This window comes from Coturnix japonica, chromosome 9, assembly GCF_054131305.1.
Source record: "Coturnix japonica strain WE chromosome 9, WE-NBRP24, whole genome shotgun sequence".
Taxonomy (NCBI): Eukaryota; Metazoa; Chordata; class Aves; order Galliformes; family Phasianidae; genus Coturnix; species Coturnix japonica.
This window is the reverse complement of record NC_140671.1, coordinates 19,016,927-19,036,355: the sequence shown is the minus strand read 5'-3', so window position 1 is coordinate 19,036,355 and position 19,429 is coordinate 19,016,927. Positions and strand designations below refer to the sequence as shown.

General features: G+C 39.7%; 1 protein-coding gene across 1 annotated transcript in view; it reads left to right on the top strand.

Moving 5' to 3' along the window:
• The window catches only part of LOC146759739 (receptor-type tyrosine-protein phosphatase T-like), a 116,805-nt gene that overhangs the window by 15,694 nt on the left and 81,682 nt on the right, over positions 1 to 19,429 (top strand). Inside the window, exon 4 of the mRNA XM_085509860.1 lies at positions 3,103 to 3,228. Within this exon, the coding sequence (XP_085365986.1) occupies positions 3,103 to 3,228 (126 nt within the window). The remainder of the gene's footprint in view (positions 1 to 3,102; positions 3,229 to 19,429) is intronic.

Genomic DNA, 19,429 nt, shown 5'->3' with positions numbered 1-19,429 from the left:
GTCTTATTGTCTGACTTCTTAACAACATTCTTTTCTTTCTATTATTTTTTAATGATGTTTCAAGGCATTCTGAGCTGATAGGTGTAGTGTTCATGTGCAGTAATGCTGACGTGAGTAAGTGGGGTGATAATGTAAGGGTTTTTTACATTTGGTGCTCTAAATATCTGCAGTGGGTGTCTATGAGTGGGGGCTGGCAGCAGGGCACCTCTGGGAGGAGAAGGCAGGGCTGTGCTAGGCTGGGCATGACCACTTCCACAGGGCACAGATTGTTTGAGAAAGAGCTTTCTTGCTCACGGGTGATCATGGCTGCGTCCCAACTAGGTCCACTTTTAGTTCTTGTCCCTTTTGCCACTCTCTAGCACAAAGCCGACAGGTGCTTTCCTCTTCTTGATCACCAGGATTGAGCCGTTGTGTGCGCCCTGTGCAGCCACTCTGCTTATCCGAGCATTGAGAATCGACTCCAATGCTTTTTTTCCCCCCTGTCCTCATTTCCTGCAAATTCACCTCTCCAAATTCCAATTCTGCTTCCAGTAAATTAATCCATCTGGTTTATTGCCTTGTCACTTTGCATTTGGTGGTTCCTCCACTAACTTTTCTTTCTTCAGAAATGTAGATGTGTTTGCAGCTGCTTTTAAGGCTCTCCATGGTTTATCCTTTCTTATCCAATCTCACTACACGGGTTAGCCTTGAATTTCATTCAAGGCACTTTCAAGCTTCTTAAGGTGTTGTCTCTTATCAGTGGAAACTCCCAATTAATTTCCAGAAGCTCTCACTATCCTTGTTCAGCTTGCCCTCCAACTTCACCCGCCTCTGTGTACATAAAACAATCTATTTGGCTAATTGTATCTGTATATCAGCAATTAGGTTCCCTGTTAAATAAGGACTTCTACCCTGTATTTTGTTGTCGTCTCATTTTGCTTCTGAGACTATCAGCACCTGCGTAATTTTCTCTGTACGCGAGTCCTCGTACAATTGCATGTCTTGATCAGAGTATTTATTTGCAACTCCTTCAAAGGAAGAGCTGAGAGACAGCACCACTTACTGTACTGTAGCGTGCTTTAGAGAGGTGTTGTGTAAATGGAGTTTGTCTGAAGTCCTCCTATTAGAGTGAATCTATTAAAACTAGAATGCCCTGCGTGGAGACGGAGAGCAGAGTATTTGATATTGTCTCTTGTGCCTGCTCGCTATGGGAGAAGGTGATTTTTGGCTGCATTGCATGCTTCTCACAGACAATCCAGAGCACCTGTTTTTTCTGTCAGACATTTTAATAAGCACATTTAATATTTTAAACTTGAACTTTTTCACCTAAATTAAATTAAAACTTGAGGGAAACAGCTGAAGTGCGGTCCTGCTCATTTTGACAGCTCTGAAAGCCTCGCAAGAACTGTAAATTTAAAGCAAAAACTACTTTTAAATGCTGTAGGAAATACATTTGCAAGGTCTCTGCTGGAGCAGGCAAGGCTGCAAGGGTCATAAAATCTGCTAAACTCAGAACTATTTATATTAAAATTACACAACATAACAATTTTTTTCTGTTACGACAAGCTTAATCTTTAAACTTGAACAACACCGACTACGGTCAGGTACTCTATCCAACAAATCCTTCAAGCGTGTGCTTAAATAGGAATAATTTGTGTGAATTTTGACATGAATTTTTAGAAAATCATTTGTGGTTGGAGTGCACTTTAAGTCGTTTAGCAGAATAAGGATTGTATGAGGAATTTTGATGTAACTGAGATGGGTTTGGTCTTCCTTGGGACACGTAGAGAAAAAAAACACATGTTAAAACTAAAGAATGCTTAAATGACCCACTGCTGGGTAACAGTTATTGAATTGAAACCAGAGATCACTTGTGTACTTGCTATTCGTTGTGCATGTGTAGGGAATGCAGCCTGTGGGAAGGTAAAGAGCCGGGAACGTCTCTGTGCATATAACTCTGATTAGTGTCAGGAGCAATTGGCAGTTTGGCTGGCACAGCAAGATCGTGTAGCCCTGAGCAGTGCTCAGTCCCTGCAGCTCCAGAAGTGTTAGATATGTCCAGCTGACTTTGGAGTAACTGCCCAGAGATTTCTCCTTGCTTCTGTAAGAGAAAACAAAAGCAGAGCAGTGACACTGTTGTCATAATTAAGGTCAAAACCCAAACACCCAAATTACCTCATGTAATAGAGCCAGTACTACAATATGTTTGGCAAACCAAGATGGGGAGATGTGAGGAATGTACCTGAGGCAATGGAAGGGGAGGTTCAGCAGTGTAGTAATGATCCACTAGTACTAAATGGGGATAAACTAATTGAATTAGTTTGCCTGACACACGAGCATGTGTTGAAATATATATTTTTCCCCCACCGTCAATGCATTTATCTTGATTTGTAAGTGTTCAGGCAGCTGCCAGGTGGCAGTGAACCACATTCAAGTATTTCAGGAACCGGAGTAGGAAAGATCACTTAGTCAACAGTCTGGAAGGTGTGAATGCCAGTTTCTATCCACTTCTTGTTATTCTCCCATTGTAGAGAAATTAAAGGCTTACACTGTGAGGTCCAGTTCTGAAAGGCCTGGAGAAGTAGTCATGTGTCACATAGGACTTTGTGTTATTAAGCATAAGAGGTGGTAGCAAGGAAGGATGCAAGTTCTCAAAGTGCAACCCAACCCAGTGTAATTTGAATCTCAAGTGAAATCAAGCGTGTATTGCTGTAGTATAGGGATACTTTGCTTGTCTTTGCCATTTGGGTTCTTTCTTTCTCTTATTTCTTTAAAAAATCTGACCTGGAGGTTTCTGTAAATACCAGCACTGGGACCCAAATGCGTGTGCTTGTTATGTGCAATTGTCCGTGAAAATGTTAAGAAAATAGGTGGAAATAAAGGGAGCTGATGGAGGAGAAGAGCAGCAATGTGAGAAGAAAGACTTCTAAGGGATACAAAAAGGTTGAACGTTCAAAACTGTTTTCTGGATACCTTCTCTGCTCTCTGAAATATATTATACATGACTTGTTTGTTCCCCAAATTTCTCCCTCTGTAAACCTAGGTGTGAGAAATTAAATGATTTTAGTGTCATGATTATGTATAATATTAATGCAGGAATGTATGTGTTTTTCTTGCTTTTAGGTGGTTGTTCCTTTGATGAGCACTACAGTAATTGTGGTTATAGCGTGGCCTTGGGAACCAATGGATTTACCTGGGAGCAGATCAATACCTGGGAAAAGCCAACGATGGATCCTGCAGTCCCAACTGGTGAGTGAGAAGCCTCAGCAGCAGCAGAGGTGTTACTCTGTGAGGATCAGCTGTTAGCCCTGAACAGATTACTGACATATATTGTGAGCACATCATAACACCACTGTCTTTTCAGTATTCTCTGAAGAGTTCACAATAATGATAACTTCCAGTGGTTTTATTTCTTAATGGAAACTAACATTATATGTTGGTGTATATGGCATAAATCCCACAGAATGCTTTGTTGACCCTGAAGAAAAGCATATTTTAGGAGAAGGCGCTATATTTTTCTGAAAACCATAGTTTGTGCTTTTTTGGCAGTTGAAATAGCTGAAGTCCCTGCTCTAAAGCAATTGACACAATGGCAAACAGAACTGGCCAGCCAACTTGACTGCAGTCTTAAAGTATTTGTTCCAGTTAATTGATTGCACTCTGACAAGCATGAACTACTTGGCAGAATTAACATCTTGTGTTGTTGTTGTGGTATTTATATGACTGTAAATTATTGGGCTAAGAAGCCTGAAATTGCCAGGTGCCTGTTAAGGGAAGCACAGAGAGCTGATGTAACAATAGTTCCCTGCTGTAGCCGTGGAGAGGCAGGCTGGTGTTCATCCCTGTGTGTTAAAGCTATTAAAAGAAACAAAACAATAAGAAAACTTGTTTGTTTGTTTGTTTTAATTACAGCCTAGATTGGAAACTGTTAGTAACTGAATCTTTCATAGCATGTGACTTGTAGGACTATTTGTTTAGACTCTGGTATCCCAAAAGTTAATTCTGAAAGTTACGTCTCTGGTCTTGTCTGTAAGAATGCATTTCATTATTCTGAATGTGTTCTCAATGAGGGCAGTTTTATTTCTACATCTCCTCACCTTCAGCTCTTGTGTGTGTCACAGTCCCTGTTCATGGTAGACCTAACTAGGGAGAGATGGCAGTTATTTGAATTTACAGATCTCAGAATGATCTGAAGGAATAGGAACAGACATAGCTGTGATGCCATCTGGAAGGCAAGGAATTAATGGGAGGGCTTGTACTGGAAAAGTTCAGTACTTTGCTAACTCCAGATGTGAAGGAAAAATCTATCTTCCTGGCTTCCATCTGAAAGTGTTTTATCATCTGAAGATGCTGGGTCTGTGGAGAAATTGATAGGCAATCAACAGGCTGGGATGGCAAACAAACCCCAGAATAGTGCAGTGTGTTTCTTAACAAGGCTTTCAGAATTGATTTTCCCAATTAAGAAGTAGATAGAGATGTGTGTGGTTCTTTCTCTTAGTGCTGTGTTCCATATTATCAGGTAGCACTAATAGTTAGATCCATAAAAGTGTTAGAGCAACTGCAAATTAATGACAACGACAACAAAAAGCAACATAAAGAAATGCAGATATCTCAATTGTATGGAAATACAGAAGAGGGAAAGCTTCTAACAACTTATAGTGTGCTGATATTGAAACGCCATTTAAGTGAGCTTAAAGGGTATGAGGGGCAATGACAAAGTGCTTCGCTTTACTAATTGTTTTCTCAGTACTAGTCATGCAGAGCAGAAAGTCAAATCAGTAGGTAGGAAAATAAGGTTGACCACAGCAAATGTGTACAGAACACATTTCTCCACTAACAAAAATATGTTTTCAAAAGCTGTCCAAATGATGCTAACGTCGAGGTAAATTATGGTGGTCAATTAAACTGCCTTAAGCTTGCAGAGATGCTAGCGCTATTACTGGGAGTCTGTATTGCTGGATGGAATCTTAATGCATATGTTGTTTGTATTGGTTACTTGTTTGAAAGTCTGTTTTGTGAGAATAAAGGATTACTTAAAAATCATCTAGTGGCAAAGCCAGCCAAATAAACTGATGAACAGCATGTTCCACTCCTACAATCAGAGACATCTTTAAAGCCAGAGTACCAGAACATTTGGTGATTGACTTTCTATTTTGTTTAATTTATCCACAGCAGCTGAAAGCAGCAGGGTGGAAATCCATCGAGTTTGCAAGGGTGTCAAAGGTGGTAACAGTGGTTGGAATAAGCAACTGTGGCCAACTGGAGGCAGGAAATCTCTTTTAGCATGGGCAGGAGCAACAGGAGTGCAAGAATGCATAGAGTTGTGAGCAGTAATGTGTGTTTTCTTGATCAGGATGCTGTTTTAGGCACTATGCAGTTCTTGTGTGACTGGAAACAGCATAAAATACTGTATTGTGAAAGTGGTAAAGCATGAGTGAGCAGACATTAAATTGGTTCCACGATACTAAACAAGTCTGCAGCGCAACCTGCTGGGAGACGTTGGCAGAAAAGCGTGGCCTCACCCCATCCTGGTCAGCCCACATTAATGTTGCTCTCAGAGCTATTTCCTTGTTTAAAATGTCGGCTTTCATAAGCACCAGCTTATGAAAGCTGGTCCCTTTGAATTGAACTAAGTCACAGAATTCCATCCTCCTGAATACTAATGATAACATCTAGTGCTTTTTACAGTCCTTTTCATCGTTAGATCTCAGAGTGCTCTTCAGAGGAGGTCAGTATCATGAATGAGAGCCTGAGTCTGTTATACCATGTAATTCTCTGCTCAGACACTGCTGCAAAGGTCTCTGCTCAGGGATGACTTCCTATTTTTATTTATATTATTTTGAAATCCAAGTGTGCTCCTCAAAGGAGGGGGACAAAAAAAAGCACAATTAAACTGCTCTGTTAGCCATGTAAAAGTTTGTAGGCAATCTGTTTTACACCACTGCTAGCAAATAAACTGTTTGTCGTGAATTCTGTGGTTAATTCCTTAGGGCTGGAAACTGTGTTAATTGGAGGATTAAGAACCAGATGTTTGTTGTTTCAAATAAACGTTTCAGACAACCTGAAATAAATGAATTTGTAGGTATCTAGTCCCCAGACTTTGGTGCAACTCTTTCCACCTCCTTGCACAATAGCAGGAGCGATTATAACAGAATATTCCATAACAGATGGGTGTTTACTTAAGCTTGAATTTCCTCAGTGATGAGTATTCTACAGCCTCTGGGCTACTTGTTCCACTCTTTGAGTTATAAAGGTTCTCAGTACTCATCTTCCATTTTCCCTTTTATGGCTTAATCTCATTATTTTTTTCTCTATCTATGACTAGGAAGAATAATCAGTTGTTGCTCTCTTTTATTATCTCTGACATAGCTGTGTGAGGTTAAGTCTTTGTTTCCCAGGACTAAGTATGACCCAGTGCTTTTAACCTCTTTTAATTCAGAATGTTTTGCTTCCTTCTCTCTATTTAATGCCTTCAGTCATTACCTTCTTATCTTTTTTGGGTATTTGCCTAAAGCTCTCTTATCAAGCTGGGGTTTGATACACTGTATAAGAGTCTTGGCAGGATGTGTGGCTGTAATTCTGTTCCAGAAGTTTAGACTACAGTACGTAGTTATATCCTGCTCCTTGTATTTGCTTGATGCAGTTTTTATTCTTTCTTTCCCCGCAAATAACTAGTCTTTATGTGCTTATGTATTGGATGATTTGAGATGAACATGGGGGTCTAGTCTGTGTTGAATGACAGAAGATGCTTCCTTGCTGATAAAAAGGCCTGAGCTGTTGTGTATATCAGAGGCAAAAGCTTGGTTCATGGAACAAGTTCTTGTGTTAAAACTAAGAAAAACACTGGCTTTACTTTGCATGTTATGACACTGCAGCATTCCAGGAACCCTGCACCTGCCTACCCTTGCAGCATTTGTGAGAATATATTAATAATGGAAGTATTTAACATTTAGCATTTGCATGTTCAAAGTATTTTACTGGCATTTACTAATTAACTCCAATGGAGACCTTGCTGGGCTGACTAGACTGGAGCAATTACTTTAATTGTGTTAAATACAGTCGTCCTCTGAATGCAAAGCTATGGTACAATGTGCCTTTGTGCATCAGTGTTAGGCTGGCTGTTAATCTGCTGGTTTGGCTGTGTGAAGTTTGGTGGAAAGCAATCAGCACACAGCAGTTTGAAGGTCTGGCCTCATCTTCCCAACTGCTGATTTCCTTTCATTTATACAAACTGGCACTTAGTGTAAGTGCTAGTTTACTTTGTATGTATGTGTGTGTGTATATCCATAGTTATCCTGTAAAGATGAGCAATATCGCTGCTGTTTTGGGCTGAATCAAGTAGACATTGTGTTTATCTAAGAAACAAATTTAGATGAGCTTAGAGCCGAATTAAAAGGTTAGAAGAAATCAGAGCATTCAGAATTAGCACTGTGGCATTAGTGTGTCACTTACCGAGTGCAGGCAGCTTACCTTTCCTCACACCACAAAAATCAACAAGACCCATTATCAGCCAGCAGTATTTTCATGCTAGAAATGGATGCATTGTTATCTAAGGGTTGAACTCACTTGAAATGTGTAACCGACAGTTTGGAAGCTGCAAATGTTTGTGGAAAATGCCACGAGTACATAATTTTGTGGGTTTTCTTGTGTGTATTTATGTTGTGCTTCTCAAATAGCTGCTAAGTAGCATTGCACCACAGATATGGAAGTGTGCATGTACTGCATTTGCACTCTTGCTGTTTACAGCTGAGCTAAAGCATTTGAACTGTTTCACAGTGCTTCAGAAGACAGAGTATGGTAGTACCAAGAGACTGCAAGCTGCCCTATTGGTTTAAACCCTAATGGCAAGTGCAACATTGAAATAAGAGGTTCACTCTTCAGAGATGGCAGTCAGCATTTGTCCTATAGTCTTCACATGAATATGGAGAAGGGTTCTGTGCTGACACCTTATAATTGTAGATGTTTTGAGATAATGGTAAGGTTAAGACACAAACATGTCCTGTGAACTTCCGTATGTGAGTTGGTATTGCATGACACAATGAAATGAACCTAACTTGAGAGGTGCTTGGTGTTTGAATTGCATTGCTTCTCTTGAACTTGTAGTGGATTTTTTCTTTTCTCTTGCAGCAGAGATAAGGGATGGGGACTCTTCTCTCATCTAATTGGGCGTGTACTTTTGTTCCAGTAGCTGGAGGGCTCACTAAGCTTCTCACTGAAAGAACAGAAGGGTTATCATCATTAGCATTGCTTCATGAAATAACCATTTAGCAAGTGAACATCATAGGCATGATGTATATCTGAATACCAGATGGCTAAATTCTACTTGGACTCCACTGAACTGAGTGAAGTTTTATGTTTCTCTAATAGGCCAAATGCTTTCCTGTGTCACCTTCTTCTTTGCAGCGAGTGGCACTGTGAAGTTAGTGTGAATGAATAATTGTGGAACAGCTTTCTTTGGGGAAGATGATAAACTTTCCATCTATGCCTACACAGAAGACTGACAGGATTGTTCAGTTTCATTCAGAGAGGAGTGATGTGCAGTCAGTGTTAGCCTACCCAAAGAACAGAGGACCTCTGTACACACATCAGGCATTTCTAGTTTTATTTCTTCAAGGCTAGAGTAAACACCAACGTGAGTTAGACTCAGCTTTTTTAAGTTTGAAAGGCAGTGCAGTAGAATTAACATTTTCCTGTGTCAGAGTGGATTAATACTTGCTTACAAGAAAATAAACAAACTTGTTAAAGGAATAAATTAAAACCCAATTGTGTCTATGATGAATCATGATCCAATTTTGTCTGAGAGGGGAGAAGGAAAATTGGCTCAGCTGTCTATGTATTGTTTCTCCAAAAAGTATTTTTTGTGGGGGAAAATTACTAAGAATGAGTGAAATATGTTTGTTCCCACTCTCTGACTTCCATAGGAGTAAATAGATTAGCCTGGGGACTGGGGACTGAACTCAAAGTAATTTCTCAGCTTTTAAGGTCTGAGCAAAAAGGGATCTGTGGAGACTTTTCACAGTGCATTTTAATTCTGCTCTTTACCATCTCACTTAGTGTCTGTATTTTGGGGTTGGCTTTTATAGTAACAATTGTAAATAATTCTTCTGAATTTTCATCACTAACTTAAACTGACTTGAGTCTGGGGGGATGATTTACATCTTTCCCCTGATTTTATTTTAGGTAAGTGTACCTAAGAATGCTTAGAATTGGGAAAATGAATGATTTTCATCCATACAGCTGTTTATCCATACAGCTTTGGGATGGACAGAACATTGTAAACAACTAGAGGGAACTTACTTTGAACTGCACCTTTTAAATTGCTCACACTTATGCTATCTATCGGGTCTCCCCAGAAGCTATTACTGCAGCTGATTCTTTAATAGCCGCTTGCAGCCCAGTGTTAGTATTTAGCTTTCCCTCAGAGAAATATATTGTCATCCATATTTTTTTTATTTTCTCTGGTCTAGGTTATCTGTAAGTAAATCATACCTGCATTACTATATAATTTGCTTTTCAGCCAAGGGAAACTAGCAGTGAAGACCATGAGCAATTACTTCTGTTGCACACAATTGCTTTCAGGAAGGCAAATCTAAGCAATTAGTCTTGAGGGTGATTCGTACCAAATATTAGATTTCTATCTGGTGTTCCTGTATTCTAACACCAAGTAGATTTCTTCTGTGGTTAGACCTACTGATTTTGGGTGGACCATAAATAGTAATGAATTAAAGTACGTGTGAAATTACAGACTTGTAAATTAACAATCTTGCGCTGAAAAATAATAAGCATAAGTCAGCCAACTACTCTGTGATGTTATATGCAGGAGAAGTTGATTTAATTAAGAACTCTTAGCTCTCCAGAGGCTCGCTTCTGAAGGAAGCTACATCCCGGTTATTAATGTTTTGTCAGTCCATTGTGAAATAGAATCTTTCCTTATGCGTCGTTGTGAGAGGTCAGAAGAAGCTTCCATGTAGTTGGCACTTTGGTACTGTCATCTTGCTTAGCAAGGGAGCGTAGTTTGCTCTGAACATGCACATATCAAGATAAATCAAAGAGGGTGGAAAGAATGACTTCTAGGAAGGCCTTTTAATGACCGTGAAGGAAACATGTAGGGAATGCATGTAGTTACTGCAACTTGATGTGTTAAATGGTACGTTTGAACTGTTGTGAGTCTATTTCTGATCCTTTTCAGTGGAAAAAGTCAGAAGTGGGACTGTTTGTGAGTGCCAGGACCTTTCCATTATCACCATTAGAGAGACCATGACACTTAAAAAGCAATGCCATAACATCGTTCAGCATCATGCTAGGAGGAAGGACAAGAAATCCATTGTTATACATGTTTATCTTCCATAGTTCCAGGCATATTCATTTTTCTCAGAACCTGTTGGCTCTGTCAGGAACTGATGTTTTTCAGCATCTTAGATTAGGAACAATGCAGACTATGAGGGCGTGCTGTCCACGTGCCATGGGGTAGTTGTTTGAGAGCCAAGTTAAGGCGCTGTATAACCAAAGTAATGGAAAAACGTTTCTAATTTAAAACTTGAAAATGTTAGAGAGTTGGAAAGAAATGTTTCTTTTCATGTTAGGTTTCTTCCAAGTGGATAAATACGATCTAGTTTAAATGCCACAGAAGTTAATATAGTTGTGTTAAAATAAGGCTAGCGTAGAAAACGAGTTTACTTATCCTGTGACTAAGATCTTTTGTTTTAAGTAGTTAATTCTATAGCTTCCTATAACAAAGGGAAGATTGATAGTTTTATACTCCACTTGTTAGAAGGTTTGGAGCAAGAAAAGAAGTGCGCTATAGGAAGACGAGCAAGATGTGTGAGTAGGAAGAGGCTCGGAGAAGGTCTTTCTGGTGAAGCTAGTATAGTAAAACTGATAAATGTGAAAGTAGTGGCTTCTAAGGAACAGAGGAAAAACAATGACTAAGGTCATCTAGAGAAGGTAGACCCAAAAAGGAATAAGTCTGAGAGAAGAATGACCTGAGCAGTCTGTATGGACAGATGGCCAAAGTCAAGATAGATTAGATATGAATAAGATATCTTTGGATAAGATTGTGAATGAGGAGTGAACGTTGAAAGATAAGGATTTACGAAAGGAAATGCTGAGGAAACAGTAGGCAAAATTACATCTCAGAAGTGATCAGAAAGCAACAGAGGAAAACCTTGGAGGCATTCAGAGCAGAGACTGAATGGAATACAGGAAAGGCAAAAGGTTTAGTCAAGGTCCAGTCCATCATCTGCTTTTATAGCAGAGTCTTGGGCAGTTCTCTATGGGTGTTCAGCTCCTCGCAGCTGCTTAACACCAAGTCAGTGGAATTTTCCTGAAGTCCTTTGAATTTAGTGGATACTGGATACAGTCACTGAAGGGTACTGTATGTTGTAATGATTGTCTGACTAATGCAGTACTTTTCCTGTTTTATTTCTTCCCAGTAAGCTCATCTTTCTACTTTTATTATTACTATTACTTCTCTCACAAAACCAGACTCAGCATCAGAGCACAAAGCTGTATTTCGGTATCTAAGATTCCAGTGTCATTAATTATTTAACTTTACCATAGGCCTAATTTGTTGTGTAGTGAAATAAGTGAAAGCCTTTCCACCAACCTCAAAATAAATGAGATGAGATTTCATAATAGGCAGAGTACATAGTCTAGGCTTTTAAATACTTCAGTCCTTAAAAGGATGCAGGTTGTTTGGATTGAATGGTAATAACCTCAGTTAAGTGATCCTGCTGAGAACTGTGACTACTAAGAGCCCTAAGTCATTTTTTGTTCTTAGGAAATACCAGCATTTCCCATTTCCAATAGTAAATCTTTAGTGCATGTAATTCAGCACATAAAAGGAAAAAAAAAAGAAAGGTCTGTTTTCCTGAAAGTCATTTGTGTGTGTACAAAAAGAAGCTGATAGCAACAGCTTTCGCATATTCTCATGAGAAAAAATAATGTATGCATCCCTTGCATTAGGCAATCCAATGCCTTCTATAGCATTCACCTCTTTCAGAAGGAGTGGGAACTGTTGCAGTTGTATTCCTTTGAGATGAAAGTTGTAATACTACAAATTATCGCTTGTTTTCAGTATGGACTAGAAAAATAAATGCAATTTATGCTTTTAAATGTGGAAAATTAAGCAAAATAAAGCAATTTTATATGTTTGAGGATCTTTTCAAATGAAAAGCTGCACTCAGTGAATTCTCATCAGTTCCTTTTCTCACTGTCGTGTTTCACGATGTGAACTCTGAATTGAATGAACAGCTGCAGTAAAATGGTACCAGTCAAGTCACAGGGAATTCACAGGGAGTTGAGACATTTCAGGCTGTGACACAGCCCTTTGGAGCTCTCATTTACCTTGAGAAATGGTTGACTTTTAGCATAATGTCTTCAGTACAGCTCACAAATAGAGAGGTGTCAAGCCCTTATTTGCAGTACTTATACTTAGTACTAAGAGTCAGCCTTGTACAAACAGAACAAAGACTCTTACTATCACTATTAGGGGTTTATATTTCTAATTGTGGAAACAGATTTTTTTTTCTCCTGGTCTTCCCCTTCAGTCTTACTTACAGTGCAAACATGAGAGTTAATATGAAGGAAATGGCAGAGTTGATCTTAAGGGTGTTTTAGGGAAAGCAGAATAGGAAATGAAAGACATGGCTCAGGTGTCTAAAAGCCTTCTTAGTTCACCTGAAATAAGGCTATTCTTCACATTAAAGATCTGACTGTATCCCTTTGATCCTTGAAAATGCCACCTACTGCAGCGTATGGATGTTGGCTGAGCCAGGATGCAGTTTCAGCTGATGTCTTGGTCCAGTCTCATGGCTGTGCCTCTGTGCACACAACAGAAGCAGTGGGCAGAAACATGCTGAAAGCACAAACAGAGGGGCAGTGAGTGGCCAGCACTCCTCAATATCCTGAAATAACAGACCTGATTAATTTGAAGATTTTTCAGAACAGATCTTCTTTTAATCTGTACAATTACAGTGGTGAAGGTTGAGCTGTGGGGAATCTGGGCAGTACAGCTGAGGTTGCCTTCTTGCTCACCCTGAGCCAAACTGATCAAGCTACAATAACTTAAATTAAGTTCTTGTTATACTTGATGCAGCGTAGGCTGATTGAGTGAAGATGCACCACAGCCTTCATTACGTGCTCTCATGGCCAGTCTGATTACTCCATCTGACCATAGCAGACAAATATCTTTCACCCTTTCCATTTTATAGGTTTAAGCTGTTTAGTAATAGAGGGAATATTAAAAAGAGGAATCATAACCAGATCGTATTTTAGCTTAGTTCTCATTAGCTGTTCATCTAGAACAGATTGCATAGGACAATCTTCTGGAGTGTGTCTAATTGCTGCAACATGGTGATTTAATGGGAACACATTTTTATAAGCTTGTTTAACCGCATCTGTGCCAACTGACCTCACAGCTTGGTGTGCAGTGATGCAATGCGAGCAACTAGCCTTTAAATGTAGGGTCTTATTTGTATGGCCCCTTTTGAACTTCATTCACTGTTGTGCCTTTTCTAATGTGGCATCTAGCATCACTGCAGTATCTGAATTCAAAGTGTTCATCCTCCATCCCACTCATCATCCACAAACGTTTGTTCTTCAAGATAACTTTTAGGTCCTTAGAGTCTTATCCCTTACATTTTTCCTTCTATTCTTTATACTGTGAGCGTTTCTTTTCCTAAAATGTTCTTTGTCATAATTTGTCTAGGAACCAAGTTTTCTTGTTGTCTGGAGTGTTTTTACATGGCAGCAAACAAAGCAGCTCTCAGAACTCTGTGGTCCTTCAGCCCATCCCAGGAAATACACCATTTCTGTGCATCTATCTCAAAACCTTGTGACTGTTTCTGTTTTTCCCTCGATTCCTTCTTCATTGACCTCAGGCTTCCCTGTTACTCACAGCCTCAAGTCCAGTGGGCCACACTTGATTCTTGTAGGCTGCCTAGAAAAAAAGGTATGTGCATTCTGTTGCAGCTTGGCTGAATTGGTACAGAAATCATCCCTCAGCCTTTTACCCTTTAAGTGAGAAACAGGGTTTTAAAAGCTAATTTGCTTGTTTTCATGGCACGATCTTAATTCTACAAGGGAGAATAGATGATCTAATCTAATTTAATTTTGCTCTTTGAGAAGGAGGGAGATCACTTGGCCAGCTGCTGCTCTGAGCAAACATGGAGCATGTAGGCTACAAGATAAGCTTTGAACTCTATCAAGTCTCTCGGCAGTATATGCTAATGTGCGCTGTTGGGAGATTTCTGAAACTTTCTCTTCTGATTGTATTAATTAGCGTGCCACTCCAAACCAACAAAGCAGTTGGAATGAGCTGTAACTCTGTAAAACAAGTGAGTGCTGTTACACATAGGGCTTCCTCTGTGATGCTTTAGTGTGTTGGCAGTGTGGACTATGAAGATATATATTTGGCCTGATTTATGGAGTATATCTATTTCATCTCTTTCTAGAACTTTAAGCATATTTTAGCACTTTAATCTTTTCCATTCAAGCTGTTCATTTGTTAGAAAAGTGTACATGCCAATCTTGCATCTAAAGAGAAACCATTTTCTTCGCAAATATTTAAACATTTAACATGAGGTAGGAAAGCATCTCTGAGTATCAATAGCAATACTAAATTTCTTTCTGCACTGTGACAAACCCCCTGAAAAACCAAGGCCTCTACAATTCAGGGCCTCAGAGTTCTTCAACTAATCTTCCCCAAGGTGGATTTGTTCTTTTTTGTAATCTGATGTTTGTCAGGGTGGAATAAGTTTATCAGTACTGGCTGTTGAATCTTTGTATGTAATAAGACACAGAGATGTTCCTGTATTCTTTTATCTTCCTCCATGCAGTAACGGTCCATGCAGTTGACAAAGACATGACTTTATTCCAAAAGACAGAGCAAACCAAGGCTTGGAATATAGGAGATAATTCCTATAACTTAAATGTATAGAAGTCCATGCTTGTGCCAGCAGAGGAGTTAGGGTTATAGCACTTGGGAGCTCATACTGCTTGCTGTGTATAGCAGCTTAAATAAGACATAAGATGAGAAGCAATAGTTTGTGAGATAATGTCAGGGAGTATCATAGTGTACAGTACATTAAAGCTGTATCCCCATTTGGGGAGTTTATTACTCTATGAAATTGTGAACTTTACCTGTTTCACTGTAGCCTTGTTTGTTTTTTTCCCCTTACATCATCTTTAAGATGTTATTTCACGTGTGCGGTCTAAATCAAGTCGTTACCTTTCTCATCTCATGTGAGGTCTTGACAAGTGTAGGTTCTGCCTATGGCTTCACCTCTAGCCTGTCCTATTGCTGAACTTGAAATAGCAAAGTCTGCAGGTTTTAACTTCTGTTTCATACCCATAAAGAAAGAGATGAAAACATTTAGCTAAAATCATTATATCATTGCTGTGTGAACTGGTTACAAACTGTTGTTTGGATCTAAGTACAGTTCTGGGAGAGCCTTCCCTGTACTATTGCTAAAGAATTCTTTAGGCTTTCGTATTCTATTCAGCTCCCTCTTTAGCTTTGTTTCCCCTTGTCGGATAAGTACTGATAAAAACTCACCAACAGCCTCCCTTTGAAACAGAGGTCATACCTCCCATAGTAAAAATAAAGCATTGCATCAGTTCCTTCACAAGGACTCTATTCAAGCTACTTCTTTATGGGGGAGAAAGAAGCTACTAACATTGTTATCAGAAATCAACTCTTTCCTCATGTTGAAATTAACCTAATGATTCTCCCATATTACTTCAGTTAAAAGAATATGATCAATGTTGGGCTTCCTTGGTCACACTTAAAGCTTTATTTTTTTCCTCAGAATCTCAGATATCAGATTTAATCCTCCTACCTGCACTTCTTGAATACTTTTTCGTTATTCCCAAAGTAAAAGCAATAAATAATTTCCTTTATGTTAAATATATTTAAAGCTGCCTTAAGCTCAGATAGGAAATCTAAGAAACATCTCTTGGTGCCATATACGTACAGTATGACAGCCCATCCAGAATTCATCTGGCTATGACAAATTATTTCCACAGGCATGAATGCAGTGTCTTTTATGCATGTACTCACATACTACTGCTTAACTTGAGAAAATGATAAAAGCATATCAACTTTAGAGCCTACTCAATACTTTACATAGTAGATATTTATAGGGCATCAGCTATGCTTTTTCATTCACTTAACCTACGCTTACTTCTGGAACTGTGTTGCCTATGTAGTTGCTTATTTGCTTGATTTAAGAGATGTCACCCTTTTCTTTTGTACCTTGCTCACAAGGCACAGCTGGACCACAGCTGAGCTTTCTTGTGCATCTATGATAGGAGTGTCATCCCGCTGTAGAATGATTACAGGGCTTGTAGAACATGTACCCAATTTGCAACTAAATGATTTTTGTCTGCTATCACATCGTGCTGCAGCTTGAGATCCAACCACCAGTCTACATTTTTCCTCCCTATTTACATCGTCATAAATTATAATACTTATTTTGCCAACCAATTCCGTTATCAAAAATACACACATGTCATCTTTCTTGCCTTTGGATGTCTAACTGAAAGTTTGCTATGAAAACTGTTACCCTGGGCAGTGTGGTCATTTCTGCTATGTTTGTTTACTTTTGTTTCTATTGTTAAGGCAGTAAATCAGTAGTGTGGTGGCTGCTGTTATACTGCGAAATCCCCAAATCCTTAAACAGAAATGATGTAATCCCAACACAAGAAGTGCTAAGAAAAGAATGCGTAAGTGTGGGTAGGCACATTGGCTAATTAGCTCAAGTGCATAGGAGAATTCAGCTCACTTTTGAGTAGCTGGACATGTAGGGCTAACAGCGATTGGATGTTTTAGTGCAGAATCAAAATGCTTCATTGCAGAGTAAGCCATGTTTTCCATAGTCTTTTCACCACAACTTCAGGACACTTAATAGTTCAAAGCACTGGACTGTAAAAACTCTGTAAATGAGTCTTTAAAAGTTAGAATGAAAACAGGGGGATGGTGGTACAACCACAACAGTAGTCAGTCAACATTGCAGTAGTGCAGCCTTACTGAATTGCTGCCAAGGAATGTAGATTAGGAGCCATTCTGTTTTAAAAGCTTCAGCTAAGATAATTAATTGCATTTATTTTCAAGGTGATGTCGTGCTTGTTTGTGGGAATGAGCAACAGAGAATTAGAAAAAAAAACATGGAAATTTCATCAGTGATTACCAAAGCGATAGTGATTTACTAATTGCCTTTTGCTGTTTCCTGACAGTTTGTATCTCTTATAAGCGAAACAATCTGCCTCCAGTCACTGAAAACATTTGTGTGTTGAGAGATTAGGATAAATATACCACAAGTAATTGTTTAGTTGTAAATTTGTTCTTTTCCCTTTGTGGGGAGTTGGATTTGCCTCCTGTCTTCTGTGGGAAGTGCAAATACTTACCCTGTAACCCTTAAAGTGTGCTCAGAAGACCCTAAGCAAGATTTTGGCAGAACAGAATGTAGCCAGGAGCAAAAATCTCCTTCCAGATGTGGTGGAACGGAGCCCTGGCAAATTCTTTGCTCTCCTGGTTTTGGCTCTGGGAAATTCTTGAGAGCTGCGGTTAGCATCAGTTAAACAAAGACTGCAGACTGATGCAGGTTCTGTATGTTGTCCCCATGTTGCTGCTGTTGCTTCTTAAAGGTCTTTCCCCTCCATAGCCCTGTGTGCTTCAGCTGGGAGTTGGAAGGCAGATGCAGCTACATGACTGTATTTGCACTGTGTGAGCGGGGGCTGATCTAGGGCAGTATTTTCTGCATTTTTCCTTCTCTATGCTCTGGTATTTCTTTGCCAGCAGTGTGTGGATAGCACATTAATCAATATAATGAGATTTATGTGGTTCTGTTGAGTTCTGTAGGAAAACATATTGAACGTAGATTGAATGATGGAAATGAAGGCTCAGACAAATGTCTGACATATGCGTTTCTTCAGGCATTTCAGAGTTTAATACGCAAATGGGAAAGGTGTTGATTTTGTGACCCTTTGTGAATTGGCAGATCTAGATCCACAGAGGCAGAGATCCTTCTGCTGCCATCAGTAACTCAGTTCCTGAGTGTTTAATAAAGTGCAACCGAAACCTCTGGATAAATAAATAAGTACCTCGTACTGCAAATCAGTAACTTCTATAGTAAAACCATATTCACAGGTTTTTGCTATGTGACTGTATCCTTTTTTTCCCCCCATCCTGAAATAGTTTTTTTCTAATTAAAACTAATGTAAAAGTGCAGACAAAAGTAGTGAAATGCCATATGAAGCTGCCCCATAACCATGGGCCAGGCCTATCTTTCTCACTGCTGTAAGAACAATACGGTTCTGTGTTTGTGCTGATCTTGAAATCATCCTGCAGTACTTTGCAGTCTGAAACAAATGAAAATCACCATACATTGTTGCATGGCAGATCCCATAAACAGCAGGTCTGAACAACAAGTGTGTAGTGTAATGGGATAGGAATAATTCAGTGAGAAAGCAAAAAGCCTCCTTTAAGGAATGCTTTTTGGAATATCAAAAAACCCAACCAACCAACCCTACCCACAGCCTTTGTGCACAGCGTGTGGTTACTTTCATGCACAGAGCTGGGCTGTGTGAGCAGGGAGATGACAATCCTGAGCCTGGATGGACAACCTGGACACAGTCTTCCACTTTGGATGCTGTATGTGAACTGAACCTGGTCTGCTAGAGATGTTAATTAAGTTGTAAACCTGTGGAATGGATTCCAAAAAAGCCAGACAGTTGGAGCATATAAACAGGAGGGGCAATGGCTAATTACAAGGGTGGACAGTGATAGGACAGGGAGGAATGGTTTTAAACTGAGACAAGAGAGGTTTAGGTTGGATATTAGGAGGAGGTTTTTCACCCAGAGGGTGGTGATGCACTGGAACAGGTTGCCCAAGGAGGCTGTGGATGCCCCATCCCTGCAGGCATTCAAGGCCAGGCTGGATGTGGCTCTGGGCAGCCTGGGCTGCTGGTTTGTGAACCTGCACATAACAGGGGGTTGAAACCAGATGATCATTGTGGTCCTTTTCAACCCAGGCCATTCTAAAATTCTATGATAAAAAGGGGTATATTGATGGAAGACGGCTGGTAGATTTGCTTCATTTTCCCATGGTTCCTCTGCTATTGTTCTTGAGGAGCAGAAGGGAGTGAAATGGAAGTAGTCCTCTGGTTCTCTATTACAAGCCTGTGTATTGTCTGTGTCACCTTAAGTGGTGGAAGAAATCTGTAACTACTCAGGACACCCCCTAAACTCTGTATTCAGCACTTACTTGTTTTAATCCCAGCAGTTGCTTAGTTGCATTTAAAGCCCCCGGGCCCCATTGAGTTAACTGTTGTGACTGTCACCAGGTTGTTTTTCTTTCCTGCCCAAATGAGATGTCTCCCCTGAAAATAACATGAGTCTCACATGCAGAAAGCACAGCTTTCAAATGTTAAACCAGATGGCAATTATCCT